Raw genomic sequence first — 18592 nt, forward strand, 5'->3', positions numbered from 1 at the left:
TTTTTTGAAATCTGATAACTCTTGTAGTCTCATTGTTGTAATAAAAATACGCAAACCATTCAAGCAATTCTCAACTGAACCCATAATTCTGCCGCACTCTAAAAAGAAATACAGTTTTCAAATTTTGCCTCCCAAAATATCGTCCTTTAAATATCAATGCATTAAAATAACTCTCATCTTGTCAAATGTTCTCAAATCTGGGACTTCAAGAAGTCCCAAGTTTCAAAGTTTTTGACAAGATGAAGGTTATTATTATTGAAGTCCCAGGTTTGAGAGTTTTTGACAAGATAAGGGTAATTTTTATTGACTGACATTTGAAGGACGAGTTTTCTGGCCAAAATTGTTCTAATGCGTTGTTTTTTCCGAGTACGGTAGAAATTGCATTTTGAGGACAGAATTGTAAATATTTTGGTCAAGTGCCTTTGAATTACATTGGATCAAATTCATTTATATATGAGATAATTGATGTAGCATTTAACAACAACAAAAAAGGACATCAACATTTGTTTATTTTGGCAACTAAAGAAAGAATACGGTTTTATCGTTTCATCATTTTTTTGGGTGAAAATTATGAAAAAAATTAATACAGTATGTAAATATTGATTATGAAAATAAGGCTTATGGTTCAAATCATTGGGTTATAAAGCATGATTTACGCATAGTCAATATGTCTAGGAATATTTTTTTAATACGCTTTGTCCTACTGATGGTTTTATCTAACCAATCAAGATGCTGATTTTAAAATATGCCGCAATTAGAATGATTGACAAAACCAAAAAAAAAGCTCGAAGCCTATGAAACGTTTCTTGAGATGTGTCCTACAGTCTACCTGTCAGTCTAAAACTAGTTGTCCAGCAGAGAAAGTCTTCTACCGCTTGCCAAACGTCGCTCATCATTTAACTCTTGCTTATAAATATATTACGAAACAACAAGTCTGTAATTCAGCAAAGATATAGTTCTCTATTTGATATATTGGTGACTGATGCAATAGGCGGTCAGTGGCAGGTGGCTTATCATAATGTCAGATATTACTCTTATTAAAATTAATGATTATAGGTAATCTCTTCCTCTTCTTCTTCCTTTTAAGTCTCTAACTTCAATTTTGAAGAGACCACAGTATTTTTCTTTCATTGGAAATGTGAGACTATTCCCTGCCTTCATGTCGATGGTATGAACGAGTACAAGTGGGCATCCACTCTTGAGTGGGGAACCATAAACTTGGATGACTTCCTCTTATGTTGTTAAAATATCGCCTATGGGATAATTTTGCTCGGCCGTCTATGCCTTTGCAAAATATTGTCATTTGCTTTCTTCTCTGTTCTGTTGTAACGATTCAATATCTAAATCAGTATCGTGATATTTATCTTTGCTGTTTTATTTTATAAATTTCACTGCTTGGTTTTGTATTCGTTCAAATTCATTAATTACCGTATGTAATATAGGAGCACAAAAAGAGGAAATTGAATATCATAAAATGTATTGGATATGATTGAGAAGATAACTATGATAATACAACAAATAAGACCTTGCTATTTTGTCTGAACTGAAGAAATACATAAAGATAGATAAAAGTATATTTTGTAAGTTCTTGCTTGCCTTTGATGGCAGAAAAATATTCATGGCATTTTTATTTGAAAAAAAAGAAGTTTATGCAAATTAAACTTAAAAAGCAAAATTTCTAGAAAACATTCTTGATTGTCGTCGCCTTTTATTGCAATACTATTGGATTTAAATATGTGAGATTACAATATCTAAAGCAATTTCGACGGTTCTACCATGCTCTAGGGGATTCATTTATCTCACTAGCAGACTACAATGGTTAAAAAGTATTCTGTTAGAAGCAGTTTTTGTAAAAGCACAACATGAGACACTGTTGAAATCCAGAATCTCTTCAGACAGTGGCTTAATGTACATTTTAAAGAGCTCACATCCAAGGACTGATCCTTGAGGTACACCAAATTTTAAAGGGTATTAATAAGATTTGATTACCTATGGTGGTATTGAGAAACAAACGTAAAATGGGAAATAAGTCGACCATCAAATACATTCATCAGCTTCGGATTGCTAATCTTTTCAACAAGAATTTTCGTAGTTTATGTATCAACTCATTGACATGTATACAAAAATTATATGACTTTTAGAGAGCATATAGCAATTACAATCATTGTTTATTTATCGTAAATATTTATCGTGCCACAATCCAATATTAATAGATTGTCTGATAGATATTTAAAATGAATGAATTGGTGGACATAACTCATGCAAAATAAGAAGAACGCAAAAGAATATGTGTGACAATTGCCTCAAAACCTGGTGCCTTATAATATAAAAGAAACTAAATTCACCTCATTCAGCTCTTTGTTATTGTTTTAGACAGCTATTTCAATGATTAGTTCTCACTAAATTGTATCAATCAGACATTAATGTTCAAGGTTATAACATATTTTGTGTGTTGATATGTTATATCCGACTGGTCGATGTTGTAGATATTTTACCTATAAAATGAAATGAAATATAATACTTTAACACATTCGTGTTATTTTGACTAAGAACTCAATGTTCTTTATTTTATTCTTCCCGATACAGTAGCCAGAATCAGGCCAGTGGAGCACAATTTAAAAATATATTTGTCTATAGTCTCCGTTACATATCGTATTGAAAACTGGCAGTTTATAACGAAAGCAAGTAGACATTTACATAAAAAAGCAAATCTTTTGACAAAGAGAAAACTACATCTAAATGATTCTGCGATCTTCAATAATTATAACTGCTATAGTCGTCAGCGTTTATAAATCATTTTGGAATCACAATGACAAAAATATAAAAAAATAATATTGAACCATTGAAGTAAAAAATCAACATTCAATAACTAAGAATAAAATGAAACAATCAATAAATTGACATCTTATCAATGCATTAATATTTACAGTTAACAATCATTTGATGGTAAATTCGGCAACTGAAGAATAAATTCCAGGCAATATGGAATAATTTCATGAAAAAAGATGAAAAATAGAGGAAGGATATTGTATTAGAAAAGGAAGGGTCGTCAAATAATGATTTATTTTACATTAATCAAGATTAAAAAATACAGCATTCTTCATAGGTCATAGATTTTTTTCTTCTTTTCAAGAACGGGGGGTTGGGGTGGATGGTGCAGAAGAGATTTCTTACTCTGTGTCCTCTATTTTTTTAGAAATATTGCTCAAGAAATCAGGAATTTCAAAAAAAGTCCATATTTATTTGTCTTCAGAAATTTAATATTGATTTTATTTTAAATTCTCTTGAATATCTAAGAATCTGAACTAAAGCCTGAAATGCCAAAAACAGATGTCAGCAAAGTAACAGAGAGGAATTGGTATTGGATTGGATGGGCATACACCAAGAAAGGGTCCGACATATTTTCTCGGGTAGTATCCAAATTGGGACCGTGGGGGCAAAAGAAAGGTCAAAAGACTTGAGAAAACGTGAAGAAGATCGGTGGAGAGAGAGGGGAGAGAAGATGGACTGTTATAATACAATTCCAACTGAGGAAAATGTCCCAGGAACAAGAGTATCGTTGTTGCTCCTCTATGTCCCAAAATCTGACTTAAGTACGTAATGATTGCAAAACTTTAAGGAACAGACACTTTCTATCAATACAATCCATTACTTGTGTACCTGTTTGAAAAGCATAGACAAATAAAAGTCATTCAAAGGAATTATGTTATTTTCTTGGAAAGGTTGAGGTGGAAAAATTGAGGTATAATGAGGTATATTGGAAAGAGGTAAATTGTTTGGAAATATGATTTCAAGTTATGTTACAAAATGGGAGATCAATATTGGCAATTTAACTCGTTTCAAAATATAATATGAGTAAAAAGCAGGTCAGATCTAGTTTAATGGACCAGCTTTCCGTCAAAGAGCATCAGAAAAACGTTACTATTCGTTTTACGCCACAAAACTCAGTTAACCACCCAGCTTTATTAGTCGTTATTCTAAAAGATTTCAATTAAGAACGTCAACAATAAACAAAACAGTATTAGTATTGAGAGACAGTTACAATGTTATAAGAAAAGGAGCAATACAGGTATTGTGTACTCGGAGGCTGGTTGAAAATAAATTGATAGAAATCTTACTTCTTAGTTTTTGTCGAGAAATTCCCCAGAACCGTTTGGTGCTGTTTAAATCGTGAAATATGCAATTGAAGGATTCTTTGACCGATAGAAATAAAGAATTGTTTCACTATTTATTTGCGAATCATTGCATTTAAAGAGGACTTAAACTTAAGAGTACACATTTTAAAGCTTTATTATGTATAAAAAGCTAGCGAATGTCTAGGGCTGTGACATTGCCTACATGCATATCAATTATTGCTACAATGAGTTGTTGGGTATACAAATATCTATATTTCTATAGACAATTAGTAGAATTTGTATCTGTTTAAAAGGTTGTTTAAATTTCATTTTCTCTTCTACATAGCTGTCCTAATATAGGACCTAACCTATAATATATACATACTCAAAAAGTGTAAATAACCGTTATTCGGTATAAAGAAGCAACCAAATAATTTAACTTACAGATTTTAAACGAGGACCATTTTGTATCCGAAACTGAATATAGAAATTATGATGACGAAAATTGGAAAGGAAAAAAAAGGAACCAAAGAAACAGAACTAAATACACTCATCACCATTAAAGGTTTATATAAAGAAATAGTAATGTTATTACGGTAATAATATTAATATCATTTTTGTTAAACACCGAGTTTTACCTTGACGTCCTGTAAACAGATTGTAAAAATGTAAGAATTAACATATTTATTGTTTTTTTTTATGATACACAAAACATTCCTCTTCATACTCTGTTAAGATGAACAATACAGAAGTCGATATCATATAATTATCAAATTATCAAGAATAGTCTCCCAGCTGAAGTGGCTGAAGTGTCCAACCATTGAGGTTTGATTACATATGCCTTATATTTTTTTAATGCATACTTTCAATAAGTAAAATTTCAGGACACAGAGATTTTGTAAGCTTATTTAATGTTCAGTCAGTATAACAGTTAACAGAGGTGCAATAATAATCAAAACTATCTCAGGGTTCATTATATCAGTTTATAAGCCCAAAAGAGGCGCGAGTTTTGTTCACTCCAAAAATAATGTCCTTGCACATCCTTTACAAATAAAACAGAACTTGATGGACACAGAATCAGGACCGAAGGCAGGGGCGTGGCTATATTGGTTGATTTGGTGCCTGGCACCACATCCATCTTTTAAAAACGGATTACAGCATTTTAAAAAAACAATAACTTTTCTTTATTTTTGTTCTTTCTGTTGTATTTACAAATATAGCATGGTTTCAGTCATTTTCTTCTGATTCTGGCACCACCTTATACTGTAAGCATGCCACGCCACTGACTGAAGGCATTCTCCTGAGAACATCCATTCGCGTAAATCCCAAATAGTCTTGCAAAGTCTCGCATATTTTATAAATCAATTAGTAAGAATGACCTTTTACATCTCAGAAAGTTCAGATGTGTTGAAATCCAAGATTTATAATTTGTTAAACAATATCAGCTAATATTTGTTGTTGAGAGGCTAGAATGATAAATGAGAAGGTGATATCTTGTGCACATACAATTTTAGCAAAAACTTACATGGTGTGTGCGAATCAGTGCATTTTCTATAAGCAATTTTTTTTCGTAAGCACAAAAAAGTAATGACATCCGCTTCCCATAAACTTTTCTCGTAAAAATTGCAAGGACTCCAAAATACATTTTATACATATTTTTTAAATATCAACACGTATTTCAAGCAAGCTAATTTTAGCTTTACCTGATACACCAATTATGAATAGGGTTCAACAATCGTGACGTCACTTCCCTCGTATCGGCGCATAGTAACTGGTTCTAAACTATCGGAACAATGGCGGACGCCATTATCTTCATCACCGACCTTTTGAAATACTTCTCCGACGAGCATAAAAGTGTATCCAGTGGAGAAAAACACTATAAATCTAATCATGTTTTGACTTTTATACATTCTGATCACATGACATGTGAAAAAGTTCTAGCCTGCATGAAGAATAAAAAGTACCGATTTTATTTGTTTACAACCAAGCTGCTTGTTGCTGGGCGAACGTGACATCAGACTTAATTATTCTATTGCGTTACACATGAAGAATCACGTGACTGCCAGTTCATGTTGAACTGTCTGTCTAAAATGCTGGATGCCTCTTGTTTTGTCTAATTAATTAGTGGAATTTATAGTGGGTGTTTTTTCATTATTTAAATTTGATTTGTTCCCCATTCAGAATTGGACTCGTCAGAGTTCCAATTAAACATCACAGGTAAGTTCGTTTTATTCTCGAATTATATTTATCTTGTGACTATTACATGCGGCATAGGCAAGCCAGGGACAATTCATGTTCAACGCTGGTGTCCAGAATGTCTGGACACATATGACATTTGAATATTTTGGTATATAATTAAAATTAAGTTTTATTTTCATTATTTATCTTATTGAAATAATTTCTTCAATATGAGCGCCATCATTTGCAATGCAAATGTCAATGTGTTTCACAAAATTAGCATGATCTCGATGCAATCAATTTTGAATACTAATTTGAAAAATATGTAACTTTACTGTGACCAGACTTTACGGACACCCTGTATTCTTGAATGTGCTCGTTTTGTGGCATGGTGGGCATGACAGCCAAGTAAATTTTGAGTCCCGCTGCTGGCATTTGGGGTTTTTTCCGTTCTCATTGATCAAGAAACATAGCCCCAAAAACACACACTGCGGCGCTGCAGTGCGGCTGACGCCTGGGTTATACTATATCGTTTAAGAGCTTATCGCCTATCAAACATTTAAGGACTCTCTGTGAATACTTCATTTGCACCAATTATCCAAATAAGATTCTTTATAATATACAAGTAACTATTCATCTATCAATAGCATCTTTCATCCGCCTTTTGTTTCGAGATGAACCATTAGAACGAATTAATTCTCCCCCTTAGGATGAATAAAAGAAATATAGCTACTGATGTATTGTTTAATTTTGGAAGAACTTGTGTAATTAATTACATCATTAAACTGCTAACATTTCAATCCTAATGTCCTGTTTGCGAAAAAAAAAAGAAAGGTTTTTAACAAAAGCGGAAAAACGACCCAATTGCATAAAAGAATTGTGTAATATTAGATAACAGTGTAATGTATGCTTTAAAAATGAATCATTAACTTCTTTTGTTATTGTCTGAAGTCGATTGTTAATATTTTATGCTTTTTTGGTGTTGTTTAAAATAGCTTGCTGTTCACACAAAAGGAAAAGCCGGTAAACTTAACGTCTGGTTAACCAACTCATTCCTGGCCATCACTTTATTTATGTGCTGAATGTCGTCAATTGAGTCGGTCTTTATCTAGATCTATCTATTTATCTATTTTCTAATTTATTTTCATCCTATTTATCTATTTTGAAAACTTTGATAGCTGTGATTTCCTATTGAATAGTAAAAACAAGAAATGAAGTGAGTAGGAAAGTGCCAGAAGACAACAGAGAATAAAAATTTCGTGGCGGCGATGGGGCCTCAAACCCGCGACCTTACTGAGTAACTCCAATGTGTTCTTGCAGGCGGAGTTGTCGTACCAGTAAGGTCGCGGGTTCGAGCCACCATCGTTGCCGCGAAATTTTTATTCTCTGTTGTCTTCTGGCACTTTCCTTCTCGCTTCATTTCTTGTTATTATCAACATAAGTGCCTGCTCCACTCACTTGACTAGTACCTTACGAAAAAGGTAGTTATAGAATTGTGTGATTTAGACCAAGAAGGTTTGCCTTTCAAAACTAAATAAACCAAAAGAAATAAAAATAGATTGATAAATAAATAGAACAAATTGGAGTTACTCAATTTGACGACATTCCGCAAACTTTCTGACATGTAGGATGATAACCAAACGTTACCTTTTACCGAAAAGCCTACAGATGCAATAGTGTCTGTGATAATTAATAATAATACAATATGCAAAATTATGTGCCATCTGATAAGAGCTCTATAGTAGGACCTACCTCAGCACTGTCGATTTGGTCGTAGATGTAAGACAGCTTGACACGATCCACCACCGATACGTTGTCTCCGATGTCAACAAACATGGCTGTTGGGAAGGAGAAATTATAAAGAAAGACATTGGGTTTAGTATTCTACAAAAAATAAAAAGATTTATGTATGTGTATTTATTACTGCTATAGGCAGTGACGGATATTAGAGGAATGCAAGTGCAATAAAGTCAACTGACAGTAGACTTGCGTTGTATAAAATCAATATTCGATTGCTTACAATATTCGATTGCTTATGATATGCTGTATAAATCTATTTGTGTGTTGTTCAGATCTTTGTATAAATCTATGAAGCTTTGTTAAGCGCATTAAACGTTATAAAATCCATTAAAATGTGAATATTTGTACAAATTGAATATAATAAAATAATAAAATCAATAATAATAAAACAACTAGGCTTGGAGGAAGATGCTGCGCTGAACAGAGATGCATGGAGATGTGGCATTCATTACGGCAACCCTGCAAAATGCGGGATAAGCTGAAAGAAAGAAAGAAAGAAAGAAAGAAGAAGAAGAAGAAGAAGAAGAAGAAGAAGAAGAAGAAGAAGAAGAAGAAGAAGAAGAAGAAGAAGAAGAAGAAGAAGAAGAAGAAGAGAAGAAGAAGAAGAAGAAGAAGAGAGAAGAAGAAGAAGAAGAAAGAAGAAAGAAGAAGAAGAGAAGAAGTAGAAAGAAGAGAAGAGAAGAAGAAGAAGAAGAAGAAGAAGAAGAAGAAGAAGAAGAGAAGAAGAAGAAGAAGAAGAAGAAGAAGAAGAAGAAGAAGAAAGAAGAAGAAGAAGAAGAAGAGGAGAAGAAGAAGAAGAAGAAGAAGAAGAAGAAGAAGAAGAAGAAGAAGAAGAAGAAGAAGAAGAAAATTAAGGATAAATAGGTTGACTTACTAATAATGAGGTCACAATATTTAGCCCGTAACCGATCAGGAAGCTTGGTGTCGCTCAAGCAGGTGTATGCCTCTTGCCAGGTGAGATAGTCCAGCTCCCTAGTGATGACGTTTATAGCAAATTCGTTCTGGCCATGACACAGCATCCCAAACAACTCCAGCTGTCTCTCCAGGAATAGGTACTCGTCTGAGTCTACGCCGGCGTTCTGTGAATTTTATAAAGTTTGGATGTAAATGAAATGAATAAAATTAGGCTATACTTACTAGAAGGGGAGGGGGTTGGGCTTTTATATAGCGGAATATCCACTAAACGTGCTCAAAGCGGTTTTCAAGGGATCCCTGGCCAACAGCAACATTTAACATTTAGGACGGGACATGACGCCTGTTTGGCGATATTACATTTTTTTTCGGACAGAGACAACGCTGTTCACTGTCAGGTATTCATTTTACACCTGAATACGGTGAGAGAATGTGAGTGAAGAGCCTTCTCCAAGGATTCAACTATGCGCCGAGAGAGACTCGAACCCAGGATCTTCCGATCCGAAAGCGAATGTCATTCCACAAGACCGCATAGCGCAAAAAAAAAAAAAAAACAAAACAAACAAAAACAAACAAACACCCGTCTTTAACTCATAACCTGACATTTCCCTAAAAAATTATGCCATAACGCAAGGCTACGTAATCAAAGGAAAGTGATAGCGATTTGTTCTTAGTAGAGCTCGGGGAAAAGAAACCATCCCATTAGTTGTAATATTGAATACAACTCGTTGTTGACTTTCTTTTGGTGGCCGTTGTCTTGAACTGTGACTTATTTTAGTGATAGTCTGTATAAAGCTTCATGTATCAAGGAAAACTCAGGCTCTTATCGCCTAATGGGTCTTAAAACCACTTCAGTTAGTACAGGTCACGATATGTTTGAACTTGTCAAACAAACACAAGATATAAATTGTCGATATGACATTCACTGCAACAACAACAAACAATAACAGCAAAAATAGCAGCATCAGAAGCAAGAGCAACAACAACAACAGTAGAAGCAGCAAGAGTAATAACAATAACAAAAACGATAACAACAACAATTACAAAAACAATGACAATAACAACAATAACAACAGCAACAACAACAACAACAACAACAACAACAATAACAACAACAACAACAGTAACAGCATCAGTAGTAGAAAAATGCCATACACTTGTCCCTTACCTGTGCAAAATCCTGCAGCTGTTTCCAGGTCTTCCCATTGTTGATGGAGACATAGACAACTCCTGGTGTTTTACCAATCTTCTCTCCTAAATCTGTCAGGTACACACAATTCTACAAGGAAAGAAATTATGGGAATTGTTTCATTTGCATCTATCTATAAAAGGAACGAAGTTGACTTCACGCTGCTCTTTATTATTTTTAGACAGCCTCTTAGTGATTGTTTCTCACTTAACTATATTAATCAGTCTAAAAACGTTTAAAAGTTGCACACAGTTTTGTGTGTTGGTGTGTTTAATCTGGATGGAGATACTGTGAGTATTGTAATAAATAGGAGTCAGTCAGTTTATAATAAGGAGAAAAAGCACGTTTATCTCTATTAAGGTGCAGTGCTTGACAATGACTGCATGTATTATATATCTGACTCTGAGCATATTCTAAAGTAACTAGAACATAGTATGACAGCTTGGTTCGAAACCTAAAATATAAACAGTTTGTATTACTGATAGACACAGTAAGTTTGGGATAAATCGTGAGCGAGCGGGAGAGAGAGAGAGAGAGAGAGAGAGAGAGAGAGAGAGAGAGAGAGAGAGAGAGAGAGAGAGACCTCTTTCACGTGAAGCAAATTCTATTTCGTGAAAAACTAACTCTTAACAAAGGCTGTAATATTATGCTGAATGAAGTAGAGACATACATGAAACAAAAATGGGAGTCTTGTTCAAGGATTTAATATTCATCAGATCGATCAGAATATGTTTGTTACTTGTCATTTAACAAGACTTCGACTCCGGTACATTAAAAAAATAAACCACAATAAAAACTTAAGATTTTATATTAGCGCAATATCCACCAGGGCGTGCTCAAATCGTATTACAAAGGGTACCAACAGCAACGCGTAACATGTAGAACGAGACATGACGCCTGTTAGGCGATACTAAATATTTTTTCAACACAAAGACAATAAAGCTATTAACGACCAGGTACTCATTTTACACTTGAGTACGGGGAGAGAATGTGTTGTGAGTAAAGAGCCTTTTCCAAGAACTCAACTATGCGCCGAGCTAGGCACGAACCCAGGACCTTCCGATCTGAAAGCAAGTGTCATACCACTAGACCACATAGCCGTACATATAATAACTAACATTGATAGAAAAGTATCCATCACCATTTCTGAAACACATCAACATAACTTTTGATCATAAGCTAAAGAGAGATTTTGAAATTTCCTAAGTAGAAATTTCTAAAATCAAATAGTAGTGTATTATTTATTTGTAATTGAGTGTTTGTCCTATATAATGACAGGGAATACAAATCTATGTTGTCAGAGAATGACTTTAACTCTCTCCTTACAAACCATTTTCAGAATTTTCCCTGAAACTTCACACCCACTCAACATAAAAAAAAAAAAAACATTTTTCTACTCAAACAGAAAAAGAAACAAGTACATTCTATACATAATTTTGTCAAGTGTCTAATTTTTATCGGTATAGCAAAGTATTTTCTTTATAATTTGTGATGTACAAAGGATTTCAGAATGAGAAAATTGTTGATTGCATCGTAACGAATGTGACGATTTTCCTATGTTGTCATAGAATGACTTTGAGAGGTTGTCGAATTTTCAACATTCAAAAGCTAAGTATCAATCTAATAAGACGTCCATAAATATTCCTTTGGTCCAGTATGGCATTCATTTATTACAACAAGCCAATGGATATGATGTACTTTATCATTTATAAGTCGATTAATTTCATCTCAAAAACGTTCACAATGTTAGATGTTATGCGTTGCAAAGCACAACAATTCATGATCTTGATGGAATTATAACGAAACCAACACAGACACAAAGAATATAATATTATAAAACATACGCGACAAATTGGAATTCGATGTGAATCGGGTTAAAGGAGGAGGGGAGGGGGTGGGGGATTTTAATGAGTGTCAACGCGTGGAATGATGATAATATAACTTGAGCTTTTTTTTATATTGCGCAATATCCACTAAACATGCTCAAAGCGCTTTACTAAGGGTCCTTAACCATCAGCAACAGGTAAAATGTAGAACGAGGCATGACGCCTGTTAGGCGATATTACAAGTTTTTCGAAAGAGACAATGCTGTTGACGGCCAGGTAGTCATTTTACACCTGAGTACGGTGAGAGAATGTTAGTAAAGAGGTTTTTTCCAAGGACTCAACTATGCGCCGAGCGAGGCTCGAACATGACTTTCCGATCCGAAAGCGAGTGTCATAGCACTAGATCACATGCTTGTGTTCAATAACTTTTGATAAAATCTCTATGGTCGCTTATGGAAAAACTTGAATAAAACATACACGACATATTAAAGTAATGAAACTGTGTTCAAAAACCCTAATTTTGCAAGAGGATTTTTTTTTTTTAGTATCCAAAGTTTAATAGCTCTCTCTCTCTCTCTCTCTCTCTCTCTCTCTCTCTCTCTCTCTCTCTCTCTCTCTCTCACACACACACACACACACTCACAAACATACACACACATACTCTTTCGCTCTCTCTCTCTCTCACTAACACTTTCACTCTCTCTCTCACTCTCACTCTCTCTCTCTCTCTCTCTCTCTCTCTCTCTCTCTCTCTCTCTCTCTCGATCAATCAATTTAATTAGTTAATTGAAAAGGGGATGAGAATGGGGGTATATTTTGATTATAAAAAGCCTTCAAATGTTAGATAGTGAAAATATATTTTATTGTCAATGGGGGGCGGGGGGGGGGGGGGGGGGGGCCTCCGATGAAAGCCAGGTAATCTCAAATGGGTTAAGATCGACGTGCACATATTAGCAGGTCTGATAACCGAACGCAATTATGGGCTTGATTTAACATTGTTGTAATGGACGTTAGTTTTATAGTATTTCCATTACAACAGTGAGCCCATAACAAATTGGGTTACCAGACCTGCAAATCTGTACACGTTAAGATATCATTCAACCAATTTGTAAATAATATATTAAGGATGCAAACATATTCCACTCATTGACAATGATTAATTCTTGCCAAGAAGCAAAACACATTTTATTGCGTGCATCAACAAGTAAGGGGCAGTAACTCGTTACCTACTTACCGCCCTTTTATTTTTACGCTGTTGTTTTTTTCTCATATTTATTACATCCATCTAGACAAACAAAAGCATTAAGTAAGCAGAGGCGGTAGTTTTATTAAATTAACATTAATTAAATTGCGCTTTTACATAGCGTAATATCCACTAAACGTGCTCAAAGAGCTTTACAATGGGTCCCTGCTCAACAGCAACATTTAACATGTAGGACGAAACACTTCGCCTGTTAGTCGATATTACAATTTTTTTTTCGGACAGAGACAACACTGTTAACGGCCAGGTACTCATTTTACACCTGAGTTCGGTGAGAGAATGTGAGCAAATAGTCTTTTCCAAGGACTCAACAATGCGCCGAGCGAGGCTCGAACCCAGGACCTTCCAATCCGAAAGCGAGTGTCATACCACTGGACCACATAACCGTACTTATATCATATTATAACCGTATCGAATTATTAACTTTTATAGTACGAAAACAAAAACAAACATTTTTTCTCAATTGAGAGAAATTGACTAAAACAATGCCAGCATAGAATTCAACAACGGAACTCTTTTAGAAATTGAAATAAAAATCGTATAATGTGACAATCACCTAAGAACGGTATTATTTCAAGGTGGTGTAGATGCTAAAGTTTGAAGTTATAGTGAAAGATATGAAACTTGGGTAAAAGTTGTTATGATTTCTGAGAAGATTAAATTTAAATTTATTTTAAGTCTAGGAACAACTAAAAGTCTCTCTTATTCAAATTTCTTGTCATTTTAACTTTGTAACTCTATTTTATGTCATCTGGTTTCTGTTTTACAAGCCATATCGTACCGTTGTGAAGTGTTGAATAGAAATATGTGTGATAAAGAGAACGAAATAGAAATAAGCCCCTATGTTGCCGTATTCTGAGAAAACACATATTTAAAAATTTGGCCAGAAAACTCGTCCTTCAAATATCGATCGATTTAAATGACTCTCATCTTGGCAAAAACTCTTAAACCGAAGTCCCGGGTTTGAGAGTTTTTTTTTGCCAAGATGAGAGTCATTTAAATCGATCGATATTTGAAGGACGAGTTTTCTGGCCAAATTTTTAAATAAGTGTGTTTTTTTTTTCAGAGTACGCAGTATTATAGATAGTTCGAAGATGACGTCACTCAGGTCTTTGTTATTGTTTTTTTGCCATCCGCGTTTATGAGTAATGTTCACTGAACTGTATTAACCTGACTATAAACGTTCATGGATACACACAGTTTTGTGCGTTGGTCCGTTTTACTTCCGGATGGCAATGTTATGAGCTTCTTAGCCAAGCGCATACTATCTATATTGTCATCTTTGTTTTGTTTTCATTGATGATAATTTCATAAAAGAGAGACTGAAATGAAAATGCTTTCATTCCGAAGCTGTTAGCTGAAACCAAGTGTAAAACTTGTCTACAGATAGAATGAAGTTGACGTCACTCGGGTCTTTGTTTTTTTTTGTTATTTTTTTGCCATCCGCGTTTATGAGTAAATCTCACTAAACTGTATTAACCAGACTATAAACGTTCAAGGTTACACATTGTTTGTGTGTCGGTCCGTTATACCTCGCGGGTGGCAATGTTTTGAGATTCTTAGCCAAGTGCTTGCTAAAGATGGTATCCGCTTGGCTAAGAAACTCATAACATTGCCATCCGGAAGTATACCAGACCAACACACAAAACTGTGTGTATCCATGAACGTTTATAGTCAGGTTAATACAGTTCAATGATCATTACTCATAAACGCGGATGGCAAAAAAACAATAACAAAGACCTGAGTGACGTCATCGTTGAACTATCTATATATATTTTATCATATAAACTATAAATAAATTATAATGGAGAATAAGAAGAGTAACATACCTTATTTCCTCTCATAAGCCAGACCTCTGTGATGTATTTCTGATTGTCGGCAATGGATACCCCGTCACACACACACAACACGCTAAGGAGCTCTAGATATCTGTAGTTCTGTCATGGTTAAAACATCCAAGTGTTAAACATTGTTTTCCAAAGAAAAAAAAACAACAAACAAAAAAATAACAAAAAACAACAATGTAATAAAAACATAAAAACGTGAGCTTTTATATAGCGCTATATCCACTAAACGTGCTCAAAGCGCTTTACAATTAAGTTCTTCCGATACATAATTTCTTTAGCAAAACATGCTCTACAATACACGGTTCATTTTCTTTAAATTTTATGATGTACAAAAGAAATTTGAATAAGAAAAATGTTGGTTGTATCGTAACGAATTGTGACGAATTTTCCTGTAGTTGGTAAGGAGAGGGTTAAATCTTTTTTGAATGAATGAAATGACTTGTCAGAGTAGGAATAAATTAGCCTTTACCTTCTCCCTGTGAAGGAAATCAATGAACGTGTTGATGTTGTTGAGCGAGATCCTGTCCACGATCTTTCTGTTGTCTTTGATCAACTCCATGACCATGTGAGCAGCGTTCAAACCAATACCACCCTGAGAAGACATTATTATTATTATTATTATTATTATTATTATTATTATTATTATTATTATTATTATTATTATTATTATTATTATTATTATTATTATTATTATTATTATTATTATTATTATTATGGGGATGATCAATATTACCTTTTCATGTGCTAGAGATCATTGGTCACATTGCGAAATGTGTTCAAAGTGACCCACATAGTGAAAAGTGTTCACAATTTTTGAAATATCTAACATCTAGCTTGGCCGATTTGTTCAGTTGGACACATGTGTTTGTTTACAACTTTCATAAACAAAGCAGCGTGTTTACATTTACCAATAAATATCAATCCTTGGACAACGACAAATCATGTGATCGAGGACTTGGTTGGACGAAAACGTGAATATAGATGAGCTGTTATTTAGCGTCATTACATGATGTGCTGAAAGCGCTTTATATGTGGTTACAAACCAGCAGCAACACTTAACATGTAAAGCGAGGCATGGCGCATGTATGGTACTATTTTAATATTACATTTTTGGCAGAGATAACTTTATACTCTTTTTACACTTGAGTGAGGTGAAACAATATGGGTAAAGAGCCTTTCTCTAAGGGCTCAAGTTTGCAGCGCCCACAACGAGTCTTGAAATAGGAACCCACCGGTCCGTAGGTTTGTATCATACCACGAGACAACAAAGCCGCAAGTAAGACCAAAAAAGAAATTATTTTAATATCTATTTATTCTCTTGACTGTTTTGATTAAAGAAAAAAAAAAAAGGAATAGAATCATCCAAAAAAAATCAGACTGATTTTTTCGGGTAGATTATTTTTCTTGTATTTTTTCTATCATGCTTTGGCTGGCACTATTTCATACACACTGTTCATATCTTTAAAAAGGGCTCACTCACTTCCTTGTACTCAAATTGTGTGAGAAAGAAGTCGATGTATTTGGCGATGTACAGCTCGTTCTTCCTGCTGTCTCCCATCAGATATGTGTACAATACGTCATAGGCCTCAAGGAAGATTTTGGTCAGGTGGCTGAGATTAAAAGTTAGATTTAAATATTAGATTTTTAAAACATGATGAGGTTTACCGATTAAAAATAAGAGAATAAATTGAAAGTGAAATATTTAAAGATTGGTTTCTAAACACAAAATAATAATAATAATAATAATAATAATAATAATAATAATAATAATAATAATAATAATAATAATAATAATAATAATAATAATAATAATAATAATAATAATGAATTTATGCGAAGTATTGCAGTTCTGACTCATTTTTATGTTGGTTGAGAACAATAGGGAATGAGATTAGCGGAAGAGTAGGGTCCCTTGATTGGACATCACCTTACAGAGAGAACGTCAAAATGGTTTTGCGCATGCGTCTCTCTCTTCCTCGCTTTCGGTGAAGTGTCTCATGCCGCTTTCACCGGAAGCGAGGACGAGAGACTCATGCGCACAACCAACGTGACGTTCTCTCTCTAATAACTTTTACGCCGGTGACGTCCAATCAAGGGACTCTACTCTTCCGCTAATCTCATTCCCTATATTTTGAGACATAAAGGTCAGTGATAAGTATTTTTTGAGCGGTACTATTCATTATTCAAAGTATAGAAGTCTTTGATGACAAATTACGGTTGTCCAAAATACTCACATTTGATCTGGCGATCCTCGACAGGGGATGCCCAAAAGGCTAACAAGGAGTTCCACTATCTGTTGAAACGAATTTTATATAAAATCATTCAATAAACAAAAACAGATTATATAAAGCATTTTTCAAAATTGTGACCCGCCGCCTAAAAAATAAGTTGAAGCTTACAATTCAACATTTATCGTTATTTTTTCCTATCTAAATGTGTTCCATTGATCATGGATGAAGTCACCCTGATTAAAGTCAACAAATCTTTCTGGCCAGGCGGTGTTTGCAATATCAGGATTCCACTGTAAATGGACATTTATTACTTCGCTGTGCGATTCAGTATCTAAGTTCAATTTCATTATTATCTCAATATTTTCATGATCCGTGCGTTCAGCAACACAAAATGAACCAATTCGTTTTCTCCTTATTTGGTGTAGTCTAGGCTAACGCCATCACCATGTTCGTGGTAACTTCAGTACTATTTTAAGTAACAAGAAGCACTCGTTTTGTATGGAGCATCCTTTTTTTTTTTTTACAAACTCCGCAAAATTGGGTTTCTATAGAAAAGAAAAACAAAACAACAAAAACAAACAAACAAACAAACATAAAAACGTGAGCTTTTATTGCAATATCTACTAATGGTGCTCAAAGGGCTTTACAAAATCCGTCGTCGAAAAATGATAATAATCAAAGAGACTAATGCTATCTACAAAAACAAAAATACTTTTATGTACGAGTATACTTATTATGCGTTTGTCACTCACCCTTAGATTTCTCATCAGCTTTTGTCTGTTCTTTGACGGCACTGAGTTAACAATCATGAAACTCTCTATTTCTTTCAGAGCCTGAAATATTTTTGAATCATAAAATGGTTGTTACATTTGACAATCAATAGGGTCCCTAAAAAAACGTCAAAACATGGCGGGGAACGAGGGAGAAGGGGAGGGGGGGCAGAGAAAGAAGAGGGGGAGGGATGGAAGAGAGGAGAGAGTGGGATAGAGAGTTAGAGAGAGAGAGAGAGAAATAAATAAAGAAAGAGATAGCAAGAGAGAGAGAGAAAGAGAGAGAGAGAGAGAGAGAGAGAGAGAGAGAGAGAGAGAGAGAGAGAGACCTGTTGTGAAAAGGCTATGTGAATTGCATAGAAACTAGAGCATAAAATATCGCAATTTGAAATCGGTTAAATCTAGATAACCAACAATATACAAAATAAAATAACTTTAAAGATAACAATATACTTAGTTCCCG

General features: G+C 34.4%; 1 protein-coding gene across 2 annotated transcripts in view; it reads right to left on the bottom strand.

Moving 5' to 3' along the window:
- LOC144981045 (inositol 1,4,5-trisphosphate-gated calcium channel ITPR2-like) overlaps positions 1 to 18592 on the bottom strand; it is a 219025-nt gene that overhangs the window by 95591 nt on the left and 104842 nt on the right. For both annotated transcript variants that reach the window (XM_078929132.1, XM_078929133.1), the window contains 9 exons: positions 18112 to 18192; positions 17363 to 17421; positions 16609 to 16738; positions 15598 to 15720; positions 15111 to 15218; positions 10174 to 10284; positions 8968 to 9172; positions 8046 to 8131; positions 4560 to 4592 (listed from right to left, as the gene is read on the bottom strand). In XM_078929132.1, coding sequence (XP_078785258.1) covers positions 4560 to 4592; positions 8046 to 8131; positions 8968 to 9172; positions 10174 to 10284; positions 15111 to 15218; positions 15598 to 15720; positions 16609 to 16738; positions 17363 to 17421; positions 18112 to 18192 — 936 coding nt within the window. The remainder of the gene's footprint in view (positions 1 to 4559; positions 4593 to 8045; positions 8132 to 8967; positions 9173 to 10173; positions 10285 to 15110; positions 15219 to 15597; positions 15721 to 16608; positions 16739 to 17362; positions 17422 to 18111; positions 18193 to 18592) is intronic.

This window comes from Berghia stephanieae, chromosome 10, assembly GCF_034508935.2.
Source record: "Berghia stephanieae isolate SIO BIC M18660-M18661 chromosome 10, UCSD_Bste_1.3, whole genome shotgun sequence".
Lineage (NCBI taxonomy): Eukaryota > Metazoa > Mollusca > Gastropoda > Nudibranchia > Aeolidiidae > Berghia > Berghia stephanieae.